Source organism: Diabrotica virgifera, chromosome 7, assembly GCF_917563875.1.
Source record: "Diabrotica virgifera virgifera chromosome 7, PGI_DIABVI_V3a".
Classification (NCBI taxonomy): Eukaryota; Metazoa; Arthropoda; class Insecta; order Coleoptera; family Chrysomelidae; genus Diabrotica; species Diabrotica virgifera.
In genome coordinates this window covers 62,969,477-62,982,695 of record NC_065449.1, presented here as the reverse complement: position 1 = coordinate 62,982,695, position 13,219 = coordinate 62,969,477, and the positions used below count along the sequence as shown (strand labels likewise).

Sequence of the window (13,219 nt, the reverse complement as noted above, 5' to 3'; positions counted from 1 at the left end):
TTTGGACATTACCATGACACCAATTTAACATTGCCATATGTCATCTGTACATTACCGTGTTTGACAAATCTCATTACCGTGTCATTTTTTAATTTTTTTTTGAAAAATATGAGTACATATTTTTTTTTAAATAATTTTAATAAAATTTGTATATTTGCACCAAAATAAATTATAAAAGTAATTTATTTGTAAACTTTCCAATGTAATACTCAGTTTTCGTTATTTTTTGAGAATGACCCATATATGTAGATGAGCAAAGTAATAAGTGTATATGTAAATATGTATATTACTGTAATATACATATTTATTATACCGCAAGGTTGCTGCTGCTAGTTCTCTTTAAAAACATACAGACATACCGAGCGATAAGAAATATTCACTTCAAAAGGTTGGGTACTACGAAACTTGCAATAAAAAATAAAGTAAAATAAACGTTTTATTCTGTAATAAACAAAAGTACGTAATTCAAGTTATACAAATTTGCCACTTTTATGGTCCAGTGTCACTTCCGTGGATGAAGCTTTCCCTCCTTGTTATTTTTCTAGACATATTAAAAAGAGCTAAACCTCCTAAGTAGAAGATACCGTGGGACAGTGCACCTTTAGTCTTAGACTATTTGATTCATATTAGAAGAAGAAGATGAGAACTCACCGATAAATCAGTTATACGAAAATAATTGTAGTCGAAGCAGGATAAAAGCGAGACAATTCGGAAGATAAAAAAAATTCAGAAACTAAGCGGAAAATTTAAACATAAAAGTTAAATAGATAAAGAAAAATCACAACGGTGGCATGGAAGAGAAATTAAATAAAAACAAAACAAAGAATATATACAAAATATTTAAACTACGAATACATGTAACTGTGAAATAATTATTATTAGAAATTGTATTGCGCTATTAGCAGAATGGTGAGAAATATACATTCTGGTTCCAACGAAAATTTCACCCCTCCAGAAACTCAGAAACCAAGAGTTTCTTCAAAATTTAAAAAAACAACACGTCAATTTTTAATGGGAGGGGGACGAATTTTCATGCAAAATTCTTGCTCTTAAATGTAACCCTCTACTGCCACGCATCGACCCCCACTTTTTTTTTAAATAGCAAGTGTGGTCAAGTGGCACATCATTTGAAAGGTACTTTTTTCTCTTTACACGACACTCTATTTTTTTTAATTCACGTAATAACTTAAAACATAATTTTGGATTTAACTAATTTATTGGTTGAATATCATCTCAATAATATAATATTGAGGTATTTGCAAATATACGAAGAGGCTTTGAAAATAGACTGTATTATTGTATGGAGGTCAGAAAAATTACCTTCAGTTATTCTGCAAATTAAAAAATAGAGTGTCGTGTAGAGAAAAAAATTACCTATCAAATGATGTGCCACTTGACCACACTTGCTATTTAAAAAAAAGTGGGGGTCGATGCGTGGCAGTAGGGGGTTACATTTGAGGGCATGAATTTTGCATGTAAATTCGTCCCCCTCTCAGTATAAATTGACGTGTTTTTTTTTTAAATTCTGAATAAAATCTTGGTTTCTGAGTCTCTGGAGGGGTCACATTTTCGTTATAACACACTGTATAAATATAAAACATAAAAACGAAAACAGATCGTAAACATATACTGAATACCAAATACAAATAACTATACTAAATTTACAATCAAGATGCAGTAGAAATAAACAAACCAAGACACGTTAAATGCTACTAGGAGCACTCCCTAATCATAATTTACAATGTATAAACTTTGAAAATCATGATTTGGATTTACGTTGTATATATGTTACGGACAATGACGTAAATCCGGCCAATAACGTTATTGGCCGGCCAATATCGACAATGGCCGGATATTAACGTTATTGTCCATAGAAACTGGACATTGATGATAATTTTAAATTCTTGATAACATTTCTATCATTGCCCGGCCAATGTCGACAATGCCCGTTGTTAATCGGTCAATGTTGAAATTTTGACTAAAAGATAGGTTATGTGTAGGTTTACTATTGTTTACTTCATGTGTGTATTTTGTGTATTGTTTTCGTGCTGAAATTATTCGTAAATTTATTTAATAAGTGTTATCATTAATATCAACGATGTGGGCACTCGTTTTAATAATTATATAAACTTAATAGTCAAGTCAAAACGTGATGACAATAAATCATTTTTAAACTGTGACGAATACAATCGCCGAATAAGTGAAATTAAAGAAGCGAAAAATATTTTGAGAACACCGGGTGCTAAAAAAACAACAAAGCACTATAGAATGGATTGTAAATATGATGTAATTACAATAAGTGGTAAAGAGCGACTTATTATGCCAGTTGACGAAAACACCCAGTCTAAAATATTATCTTACAACTGAAGAATTATTTGATATCATTCATAATGCACACTTAGCAATTGGGCATGGTGGACGCAATCGTATGGTTTCCGAAATAAATAAATTTTATTGTAATGTAACTAAGGAATCAATAATGATTTACCTACGACTTTGTATGCAGTGTCAGAAAAAGAGTAGTAACCCAAGAAAAGGTTTGGTTTCGAAGCCAATTTTACATTCAAATTTTAATTCACGCATTTTAATAATTTAATTCATTCATTTTTGATTTATAATGGTATACCAAGACCATCTTACGAAATTTGTAATCTTGAAACCTTTAAAAACAAAAAAGGCTGAAGAAATTGCAATAAACTTGTTGGAAATTTACACAACGTTTGGTGCACCTCTTATTTTAGATTCTGATAATGGACGAGAATCGTTAACTCAGTTATAATTAAATTACACACTATGTGGCCGGAAGTAAAAATTGTTCATGGAAAACCCAGACACAGCCAAAGTCAGGGGTCAGTGAAGCGAGCTAACAAGGATATAGAAGGAATGTTAGGGGCATGGATGGATGAAAACCAAACTGAAGATTGGCCTTCAGGAATAAAATTTATTCAATTTAAAAAAATCCTTTTTTCCTTGAAGTCGCCGGTTTACAAAACAACGAATTTATTCCTTTCATTTGCACCATACTGTATATAAAAATATTATTATTTCCTTGTTTGTATTTATGAACATGTTACCCATATTATGATAAATAAATAGGTACGTTTTATTTGTTTTTAATAACTACTTATATTTCTGCAACTACTTTCAGAAACATCTTAGTATCTCATTTTAAACACTTATTGACTTACACCGATGGGCTGCTGAGGCATTGATTTATCAACATTGGCCATTTGCTTCTGGCCACTGTCGTTATTGACCGGTTATTGATGAAAAATCTAAATTTACGTTAAGTTTTTACAACATTGGCCAATAGCTAAGGTTATTGTCGTTAATGGCCGAGCATTGTCGTTAATAACCAAGGAAAATGGACATTCACGACAATGCCCGGCCATCAACGTCAATGTTTAATTTACATCATTGACCGTAACATATACATTGTAAATTATGACTCGGGAGTGCTCATAGTAGCATTTAACGTGTCTTGGTTTGTTTATTTCTACTGCATCTTGAGTGTAAATTTAGTATATGTACTTATATAATTCAAAAAATCATTAACAATGGAACAAAGACCTAAATGTTTTCATCTTTATTTGTATAAACAACTTACAAATAAGTGAGCCCACGAAAAAAACACACAAAACATATATGTAACTTAGGTTCTATGTAATAGAGAGAATAAGGTATCACACAACCTAAGCAGTTAAATAAATAAATAAATAATGTATGGATAAAACAAATTTATCACACCTATATGACAGAATGATGGATATCAATAAGAACCAAATAGAGATTCACTGTGACTTTAAGTATTTGTAAAAGCAACAAAATCGGCAACATACCACCAAAAAAATAATATTATATTTTTAAGGAGACATCTAGTTAATATGGTTCTAAAGCTAGTACAATATTTTTCTTTTTAAATAATATATTCTGAGATTAGCCACAATTGTAAGATTAAAGCTATAGAATACATTTACATGGGAACTATAAGGCCGACCACCATCCTATATGTATGCCAAACAAAAGGTATTAATAAAGCATTAGTGCGAGGAAGTCAAATTATAAAATATTTTTAAATATACAAAGTCTTCCTGATTGACACGGTTAAGAAACTTATGATTTTTTTAATGGAACACCCTGTATATTTTTACATTTTTGGATTTGCCTCGATGTTTAAAAGATAATTACGGTCTTTTTTATTAATTTCGTATTAGAAATGTCGTGATTTGATATCAAAAAATCTATTTATGTTCAAATGATTTTTAATATAGTCTACTATTTTTAATAGGTATAGCGAAATTTTCAATTTTAGTATCCAGGCTTGGTTGTAAACTCGGAATCATTGTTGTCTGAGTTTTTTCAAATGGAACACCCTGTATTTTAGTATTATAATAAAATTATATTTTATGGTACTTTTTTATTTCTTAAGCATTGCTTTAATTTGTGAGTTATTCGTGATTCATTAAGCCAAACAATTATTGCAACAAAAATTACGTGAAATTTCATTAGGTTGGCCGTGAAAATATTCAATACAAAATATTTATCGAAAAAAAATACATAATATTACTCTAGACCAGTGGTTTCGAACCTTTTATGTCTGGCGACCCACCTTCTGATGTTTTTTCGTATTTGCGAACCATCCCCCACCCATGATGATATATACAGTGAGCACGTAAAGGTTGGAATAAATTCATTTTCTCGAGAATGGACGATTTTGCAAAAAAAAAAATCCCGAAAGAGGTCAATTTTTATTTTTAAATTACGACTTTTTGGCATATATATCATACTAGTGACGTCACCCATCTAAGCGTGATGACGTCATTAATGATTTTTTTAAATGAGAATAGGGTCGTGTGATAGCTCATTTTAAAGGCAATTCAATTCTCTATTCAGTAGTATAAACATTAACATAATTTACCATACCATACAGGGTGTCCAAAAAGAAATTTTTGAAATAAATTTATTGGCATAAAAAGAAGAATTTATGTAATTTATTTAATTCAAAATACATTTTACTGCTCTCAGAAAACAGAAAAAAATGTTACTTTAACAAATAAATATTGTTTTTTGCTTAAATTTAATATTAATGCCGCAACCCACCTGCCTCTTGACCATTTGAACATTTAATTTAAGCGAAAACCGACAATTAGTTTTCAAATAAACACAAATACATTCTTCTTTTTGTCAATAAATTTAATTAAAATTTTTTTTTGGACGCCCTGTATAAATAATTATATTAATGTTTATACTACTGAATAGAGAATTGAATTATCTTTCAAATGAGCTATCACACGACCCTTATTCTCATTTAAAAAAAATCATCGATGACGTCATCACGCCCAGATGGGTGACGTCACTAGTATGATATATATGCCAAAAAGTCGTAATTTAAAAATAAAAATTGACCTGTTTCGGGATTTTTTTACAAAATCGTCCATTCTCGAAAAAATGAATTAATTCCAACCTTTACGTGCTCACTGTATGTACGTTATTCAGTTACTGTAAGAGCCACGCCGCGACCCACCTGTAACTCACCCGTGACTCACTAGTGGGTCGCGACCCACCGGTTGGGAAACGCTGCTGTAGACTGATCCTTAATTTATTAATATTGGATGAGATATCAATATACCTACGTACACTTCTTGTTCCAACAGATCTTTGCACAAACGTAATGATTGATTTGCAAACAAGTTAATCAAAACATTTCGCTATATACATTAATAATTTTTAACAATAGTAGACTTTACAAGAAAGAATTATCCGTAGCTGGCTGTATATCACTAATCACAAATAACTTTAATGAAAAATTCCTTTATAAAAGGTATATTTATTATTTTATAAACCCTTAATAGTAAGGCATCCGAGTATAGGTCGAACTGTACCTATCTGCTTGCCGGATGAAACATTGTTTTTATTAAATTTCATACATAGACAAATATTTCTAGCATGGGTTGCCTATCAAAATCGTGTCATAGCTGTCCGTAAGGGGTGGCCGTAGGGGTTGAAATCAACATTTCAAGCACACTGTTTTTTTTTTGAAAGTATGGTAGAATTATATTATTTTTAAATTAAGTAGGCATATTCAGTAGAATTCATAGACTATTTAAGAAAAAATTCAAGGAAAAATATTGAAAAATAAGCCAACGGGGGCAAATTTTTCAAGACACCTCAAAAAACAATGAATTTTGCGGTGGACATCAGAACTCATCATTGAATCATGTTAAACAAAAAATTCAAAAAGATGTTATTAGCGTATGAGTTTTTAAAGGTAACTCTGTCGAGTTTTTTTAGTTTTGACTTTTTGATATCACTCGGAAGTCAAAACAACGAATTTTTTTGCAAAAAAGGGTGAAAATCAACATATTTATTATTGTTAAACAAAAAATTAGTATAAAACAAAAAATATCTCGAAAGCGTTACCTCAAGGAATGTCTAAAGAAAATATATACAAAATTCCAGGTGGGTTGGTCAAGTAGATTTGAGTTACAATGTCTACAGAGTTTGAAAAATGTAGTTTTGAGAAAAATGCGTTTAAAGTATTGTCAACTTTTATTTTCAATTTTTTTTTGTCTGTCAAATCGTAAAGTGATGCACACGATGCACACCGGAATATGTTCTTTGAATCGCGGAATAATTTACAAATGAATATGAGAACAGCTGTTGATCGTTTCTCACTACGCTCAAGTGCGCTGGCGCGAACTTGCTGCAAAGCGAGTCGAAGGTAGGGAGATGGTGTTGAATATCCCTATCTTCGATTCGCTTTGAAGCAGATTAGCGCCAGCACGCTTGAACGTAGTGAACAACGGTCAACAGCTTTGTTTTCTTTTCTTTTGTAAATTACTCCGCAATTCAAAAAAATATTCCGGTGTGCATAATTTTATGATTTGACAGACAAAAATGAAATTGAAAATAAAAGTTAACAATAAACGCTTTTTTCAAAGGCTGACATTGTAACTCAAAAACTACTTGACCGACTCACCTGGAATTTTGTATATATTTTCTTTAGATAATCCTTGAGGTAACGCTGTCGAGATATTTTTTGTTTTATGCTTATTTTTTGTTTAACAATAACAAATACGTTGATTTTCACCTTTTTTTTGCAAAAAAAATCGTTGTTTTGACTTCTGAGTGATATCAAAAAGTTAAAAGTCGATAAAACTAAAAAAATCGACAGCGATACCTCGAAAAACTTATAAGCTAATAAAATATTTTTGAATTTTTTGTTCACCATGAGCTAATGATGAGTTCTGATGTCCACCGCAAAATTCATTATATTTTGAGGTGTCTTCAAAAATTTGCCACCGTTGGCTTATGTTTCAATATTTTTCTTTGAATTTTTTCTTGAATAATCTACGAATTGTACTGAATATGCATATTTGATTTAAAAATAAAACAATTCTACCATATTTTCAAAAAAAATGTGCTTGAAATATTGATTCCAACCCCTACGCCCCACCCCTTAAGGATAGCTACGACACGATTTTGATAGGCAACCCATGCTAGAAATATTTGTCTATGTATCAAATTTAATAAAAACAATGTTTCATCCGGCACGCAGATGAGTACAGATCGACCTATATTCGGATCTTAGACTATTAAGGGCTACATTTGATGTTCAAATACTTTTTTACTAACTTTTGTGCTGGAGATCGAAATGTAAAATAAAATGTTTTTAATCAAACAATTGTAATTAACTCCCAGAATACAAAATCCCAGTAAATATCACAAACAGTAGTGCCACTCTGAGACCTTGATGAAGTTACACATTTTTTTCAGCGCAGACAGATTGAGGCGAAAAGTCGCAGAACTCGCTGCGCTTCCACATAATTTCAATCTGGAAGGTTTGACTAGTAACTCAGGTGCGTAGTAGCACAGTTGCTGCTGGTTTAACGTTCTACACCTTCGTTGCAGGGTATGCCTCTCAGAGGAAAGGGGGGAAACTTATATGCAAGCGAAAGTTGGTAACAATGCATTTATAGCAGACTACTCAAATCATATGTTTCAGTATTGAATATTTTATAAAAATAAATTATAATAAATTACGGAATTAATTATAATAAATAAATTAAAAATAAATGGTACGGTAAACAATCCTCATTTTTTAATATGTTATTCCTTACAAAAAAAACCTTTAATTTAAGCACAAATAATTAAAAATCGTAAATTTGGGTCAAAAGTTATTAACTTTTTAAGAATTTCCATAAGAGCCCATGTTAAGACTTAACTTTGACCCTTAATAGTAATTAAACGGCACGGTAAAACAATTTTTAAAAAATCAGGTCTTAGTTTTTTATAGTAAACTATAACATACTAAAATTTCATGCAAATCCTTAATTCTTTGCCGAAGGTGTAGAACGTCGTTAATATTGTAGAATCGTTTTAATATGTTGCCTCTTAAAGCTGTTGGAACTACTGAGATCATTCAAAGATTTGATAACTTCTTTGACATATTTAATTAGTCTAATATTTCTAACCCTAAGCCCTACAATAAGGATTTTAGTCATTATGATTACCAGAAAGATTTTTCATTGAGCTAATCCATTCGTAACTTTTCGTATAAAACTGGACTTCAAAAAATTTAAAGGCGCCGAGAGTGTCACTACTGTTTGTTTGCAATACTGTGATAGAATTAAAAGCAAAAAACGAAAGTACACAATACCTTCGTAGTAGCAATAGTGTAATGGAGATTCCATTTTACAATAAAACTAAAAGTAAACTACATGGAATGAAAAAAAACTTTACCAGAACAATAGCCACAATGAAAATCAATATCCGAGGAGAAATCAAAGGATTAACTTAGTTGATATTGAGGTGTAATTCAAATGCACTCAAGGAGAATACTGAAATACCAGAAATGAGGAAGAAAACGGGAAGACCTGGAAGAGTCTTATCACACTCAAGTAATTAGAAAGATGTACAAACAGAAAAAATGAAAGCTTTCAGCCGTTACAAAATCTAGAAAAAAAAGGGTTCTTCAGGACACATAATCATATGAGTAAAACGGCGTAAGTATATATTCAAAGATTACACTACGATTCTTCATAAGAAACGGTTTAAAGTATTTGATCCATTTTTTGAGAATAACCTATCTACCCCTTCTATATTTATCATCTTCATCTCTTCTTCTATCTCTTCTATCATAGTCTCTATTTCTTCTATCTCGGTCTTCCCTATCTCGGTCTTCCCTATCTCTGTCTTCCCTATCTCTGTCATCCCTATCTCTCCTATCCCTATCCTCCCTCTTACCTGTATCCCTTTCATCTCTTTTATTCCTGATATCTGCATCCCTGCTATTTCGTTTCCAATCTCTACTACTAGTTCTTTTACGGCTACTGGACCTGGATCTTCTATCTCTTCGATATCTATAATCCTGTTTAGACTCATGATTTCGTGAGTTACTAGAACTAGCCTCGTTCCTTTTTTCCTTCTCACGAATAGGACTTATTGATTGCTCTTTAGTAAATGAAGAATGACTACTTCCGCTACTTTCATCAGAACTTGAAGACCTTCCACTATCGTTAGCATGACGCTTTTCTCGTTGCCGCTTTCTTAATTTAATAGACATCTCCCTCAGCTCATCCACTCTCGCTTGTTGTTCTAGTCGTTCTTTCTCAGTTTTTATTTGTTCCGCTATTTTATCTGCTTTGAACTGTTTATTTAGTAATGCTTGCCTTTTCCGTTTAAAACGCTCTGCGATGCTCAATACTGTATTTGGATTTGAATTCGTGCGGGAATATGCTGATTTATTTTGAGACTCAACACTACCATCCTCTACTGTAGTTTTATCTTCAGGATCACTAGTAGGCTCAGACGAACTTTCGTCAGACCGCTTTCTACCGTAATATCTAGGTATAACCTTTGGAGGACCGTCTACGGGTTGGACTGGACTCTGCTTGTCAGTATCTAAGAGATTTTTGATCGAGTTTTTATCAGAATCCGAACTACTGGAACTAGAACTTGAAGATGATGACGAGGTGGACGATGTGGATGACGAAGAGGATGATCGACGTCTCTTGTTGTTAGATTGGCCTTTAGAAGCACTTACACTTCTTAGCCTTGAAATGCTTATACTTCTTGAACGGCTTCTCCTATTATTATAAGTCCTACTTCCACTCACTAATTTTGATCGCGATCTGGATGAGGATCTCGATCTACTTTTCCTTCTTGAGTTATTTTTTGATCTGTGGCAATAGCGGTCTTTACTCCTTGACCGTGACAAGCGTTTCTTCAACGATGATTTCTCTGAGTTACATTCAGCTTTATCTTTTGATTTTGTTTTACTCGAGGGAATAGCTTTACTACTTGATGGAGTTTCCTCCTCTTCTCCAAAGCTTGTAATGTAGGTTATTTTTCCAGCGTTTTCTGGGGAAGGTGACTTAGAACGGGATTTGGATCTATGTTCGAAAATATTAGGTGGTGGAGAAACTTTAGCTGCGTAACTGGGAGGACTTATTGTTCTATTAGCTAGTCTTTTTTCTCTATGGTACCTTCTTTCCCTTCGCGATTTTCGCCCCGAAAACAAAGCTTTTTCTTGTTCTTCTTCCCTTGCCAACCTATCAGCTTCTGCTTCTTCTAAGTCATTAATTAAGAATGAATAAAAATCATTTGAGCTCATTCCATAACCACGACCATGTTTATTCAAATCGTTAGCTTGTACTGGATCCATTTTGGAAACGTTTATAGCCAAATCAACATCTAAATCGTTATCCGAATTTTCTTCCTCCGATTCATCAATTGCTTCAACCGGCATACTAGTTGAATCCTCATAATTATACCCAATAGTAGCTCCACCTTTAACATCTTTTTTACTTTTTATTTCTGTGTACCCAAATTGTTCTTCTAGGTGTAATTGCTTTAAAAATTTTTCCTCTGGTATAGCTAAAAATGAATTTTGAGCAATTATTCTATACCTTTCATAATTAAGGTTTCTTTCTTCTTGGGTGAGTGTTTCTTCAACACTTTTTTCGACATTTGGTATATAATCCAAATGAGCCCTAACGTCAAATCTATCTATCAGATTGTCACTTTGACCCTGCCATGGCATCATTGCAGCATTATCAGCTGCCGTTGCTGTATTCTGGTCCAAATGAATCTTACATTGTCTGCCATGTATTTGTAAGAACTGGGTGGGATCTGCTTTTATCCTTTCGTAAAAATCGCGTCTGCGTTCAGCTCTTCTTCTGTAGTCCACTAGCATTCCGCGAATTTTACGTTCTTGTCGCCTTGCCTCGTGCCACATCCTGAAAAAGTAGCGAATGTTAATATAATCATTAAACTAATAGGGGAGTGCAATTAGAACGAAAACATGCATTGTTTCGGAAAAATTCAAACAAGCTTATATTTTTCTAAAACTTTTTTTTGTTAGTTTATATACATGTTAAATTATTGTATATAAAAAATTGTTTATTAATTGTTTAAACAATAACAATTGTTTTGTATTAATAATTTTAAAAATATCGTTAAATTCATCATTTTACTTTGATCAAATATGTTTCTATTTTGTTTTTGATTATACGGAATCCGAATATGGCATTGCAATTTGAACATTCTTATACAGAAGCTCTTATACAGTATGTCTCCGTAGCTAGGAACCACATGGAAAACTTTTTTATTATCAATTTTATGAAAAAAAGTTATTCTTCATAAAATGCTCTGGATAGTCAAAAATCTAAAACTCAACCATCAGATATCAAATTTTGTCAATTTTATACGAGTTATGTCAAAAATATGAATTTCCTTAAAGAGTAAAGTACCTTTATATTTCAGAATATCAAAAAATGCTATTATGAAAAGTTGTTTGAAATTAAAAACTATGTTTAAATATACAATTACATTATTCTAATCAAAAAAATGTTTTCAATTTTTTCTCAAATTACGGATACTCATCATCATTTTATTACAATTATGATAACTATTTTATTATCACTTTTACTAAAAAAAGTTATTCTTCATAAAATGCTCTCCCTGGTCTAAAATCTAAGATACAACCATCAGATATTAAACTTTTTTAATTTTATACGAGGTATGTAAAAAATATGAATTTTTCTTATGAGTTAAGTGCCTTTATTATTCACAATATTTTAATTAGAAGGATGTAATTGAACACTAAAACAAATTTTTTAATTCCAAACAACTTTTCTTAATAACAATTTTCGATATTGCGAAATTTAACGATACTTTTCTCTTGAGTGAATTTCATATTTTTTGACATACCTCGTATAAAATTCATTAAATTTGATATTTGATGATTGTATCTTAGATTATATCGTCGGCTTACTGCCAAAGCCAACCAACTCCATTTTAAAAGTTTTGGGAAATCTACCTTTTAAACTTTAATTTGAAATTGAAAATCGACTGAATTTAAAAAAATTATTTAATAACTGAAAAATATGTTTGTCATACTTTTCAATTCTTAAATCATTATTTAAATTCAGACGATTTTTCATTTCAAATTAAAGTTTAAATGTGGGTTTCTCGAAACTTTTAAAAATGGAGTTGGTTGGTTTTGGCAGTAAGCCGACGATATACGATGCAGAGTATTTTATAAAGAATAACTTTTTTTCGTGAAACTGATAATAAAAAAGTTATCAATAGGTTCCAAGTTACGCAGACATACTGTATAGGAGCTAAAAAAAATTTTTGTTGATCATTTATTATTGTTGAAGTTTATTATTAAATGTATTTTAGGTATGTTTTACAGAAAAAAGTTTTGATCACTTTATATAAACATTTTTTTAGCTGGTAATTTTCAGTTTTTGTATTACATTTTTGTTATCTTTCTTAATTTTCTCAAAAAGGAAGAGTCTATTTCATTTCTAAAGTAAAATAATTTAGTGCATTCTAAAGATTACATCCTAAGCTTTAAAAAAGCAACTTATAAAACTGTAATAGATCTGTTCAAACTTGAGTAATACCGTCTTAAAGTGGTGGTAATTCTATAAAACTACGAAGATTTCAAAAATTACATTTTTTAAGACGTCATATCATTTGAATTAAATTTTTGAGATTTGTTTTTGAATGAAACATCATTTAGTACGATGCTTGAAAGGTAAGTTGTGCAAAATTGAGGGTTTTTTAAGAAAAATTATATTAGTTACACATTTTTAAACAAAATTCATGTAAGGCTCACTTTCCGCCCCCACAGTACTTATGCCCATACATTTTATTTCTTTTTATTATAACCATAAGATAGCTTAATTATTCTTCTTTTAGGTTCAAT

The 13,219-nt window shown here is 31.3% G+C and overlaps 1 protein-coding gene across 1 annotated transcript in view; it reads right to left on the bottom strand.

Moving 5' to 3' along the window:
• Positions 1-423: 423 nt before the first annotated feature.
• The window catches only part of LOC114329843 (CLK4-associating serine/arginine rich protein), a 31,287-nt gene continuing 18,491 nt past the window's right edge, over positions 424-13,219 (bottom strand). The window contains exon 2 of the mRNA XM_028279099.2: positions 424-11,240. Within this exon, the coding sequence (XP_028134900.1) occupies positions 9,086-11,240 (2,155 nt within the window). The 3' untranslated portion in view covers positions 424-9,085. The remainder of the gene's footprint in view (positions 11,241-13,219) is intronic.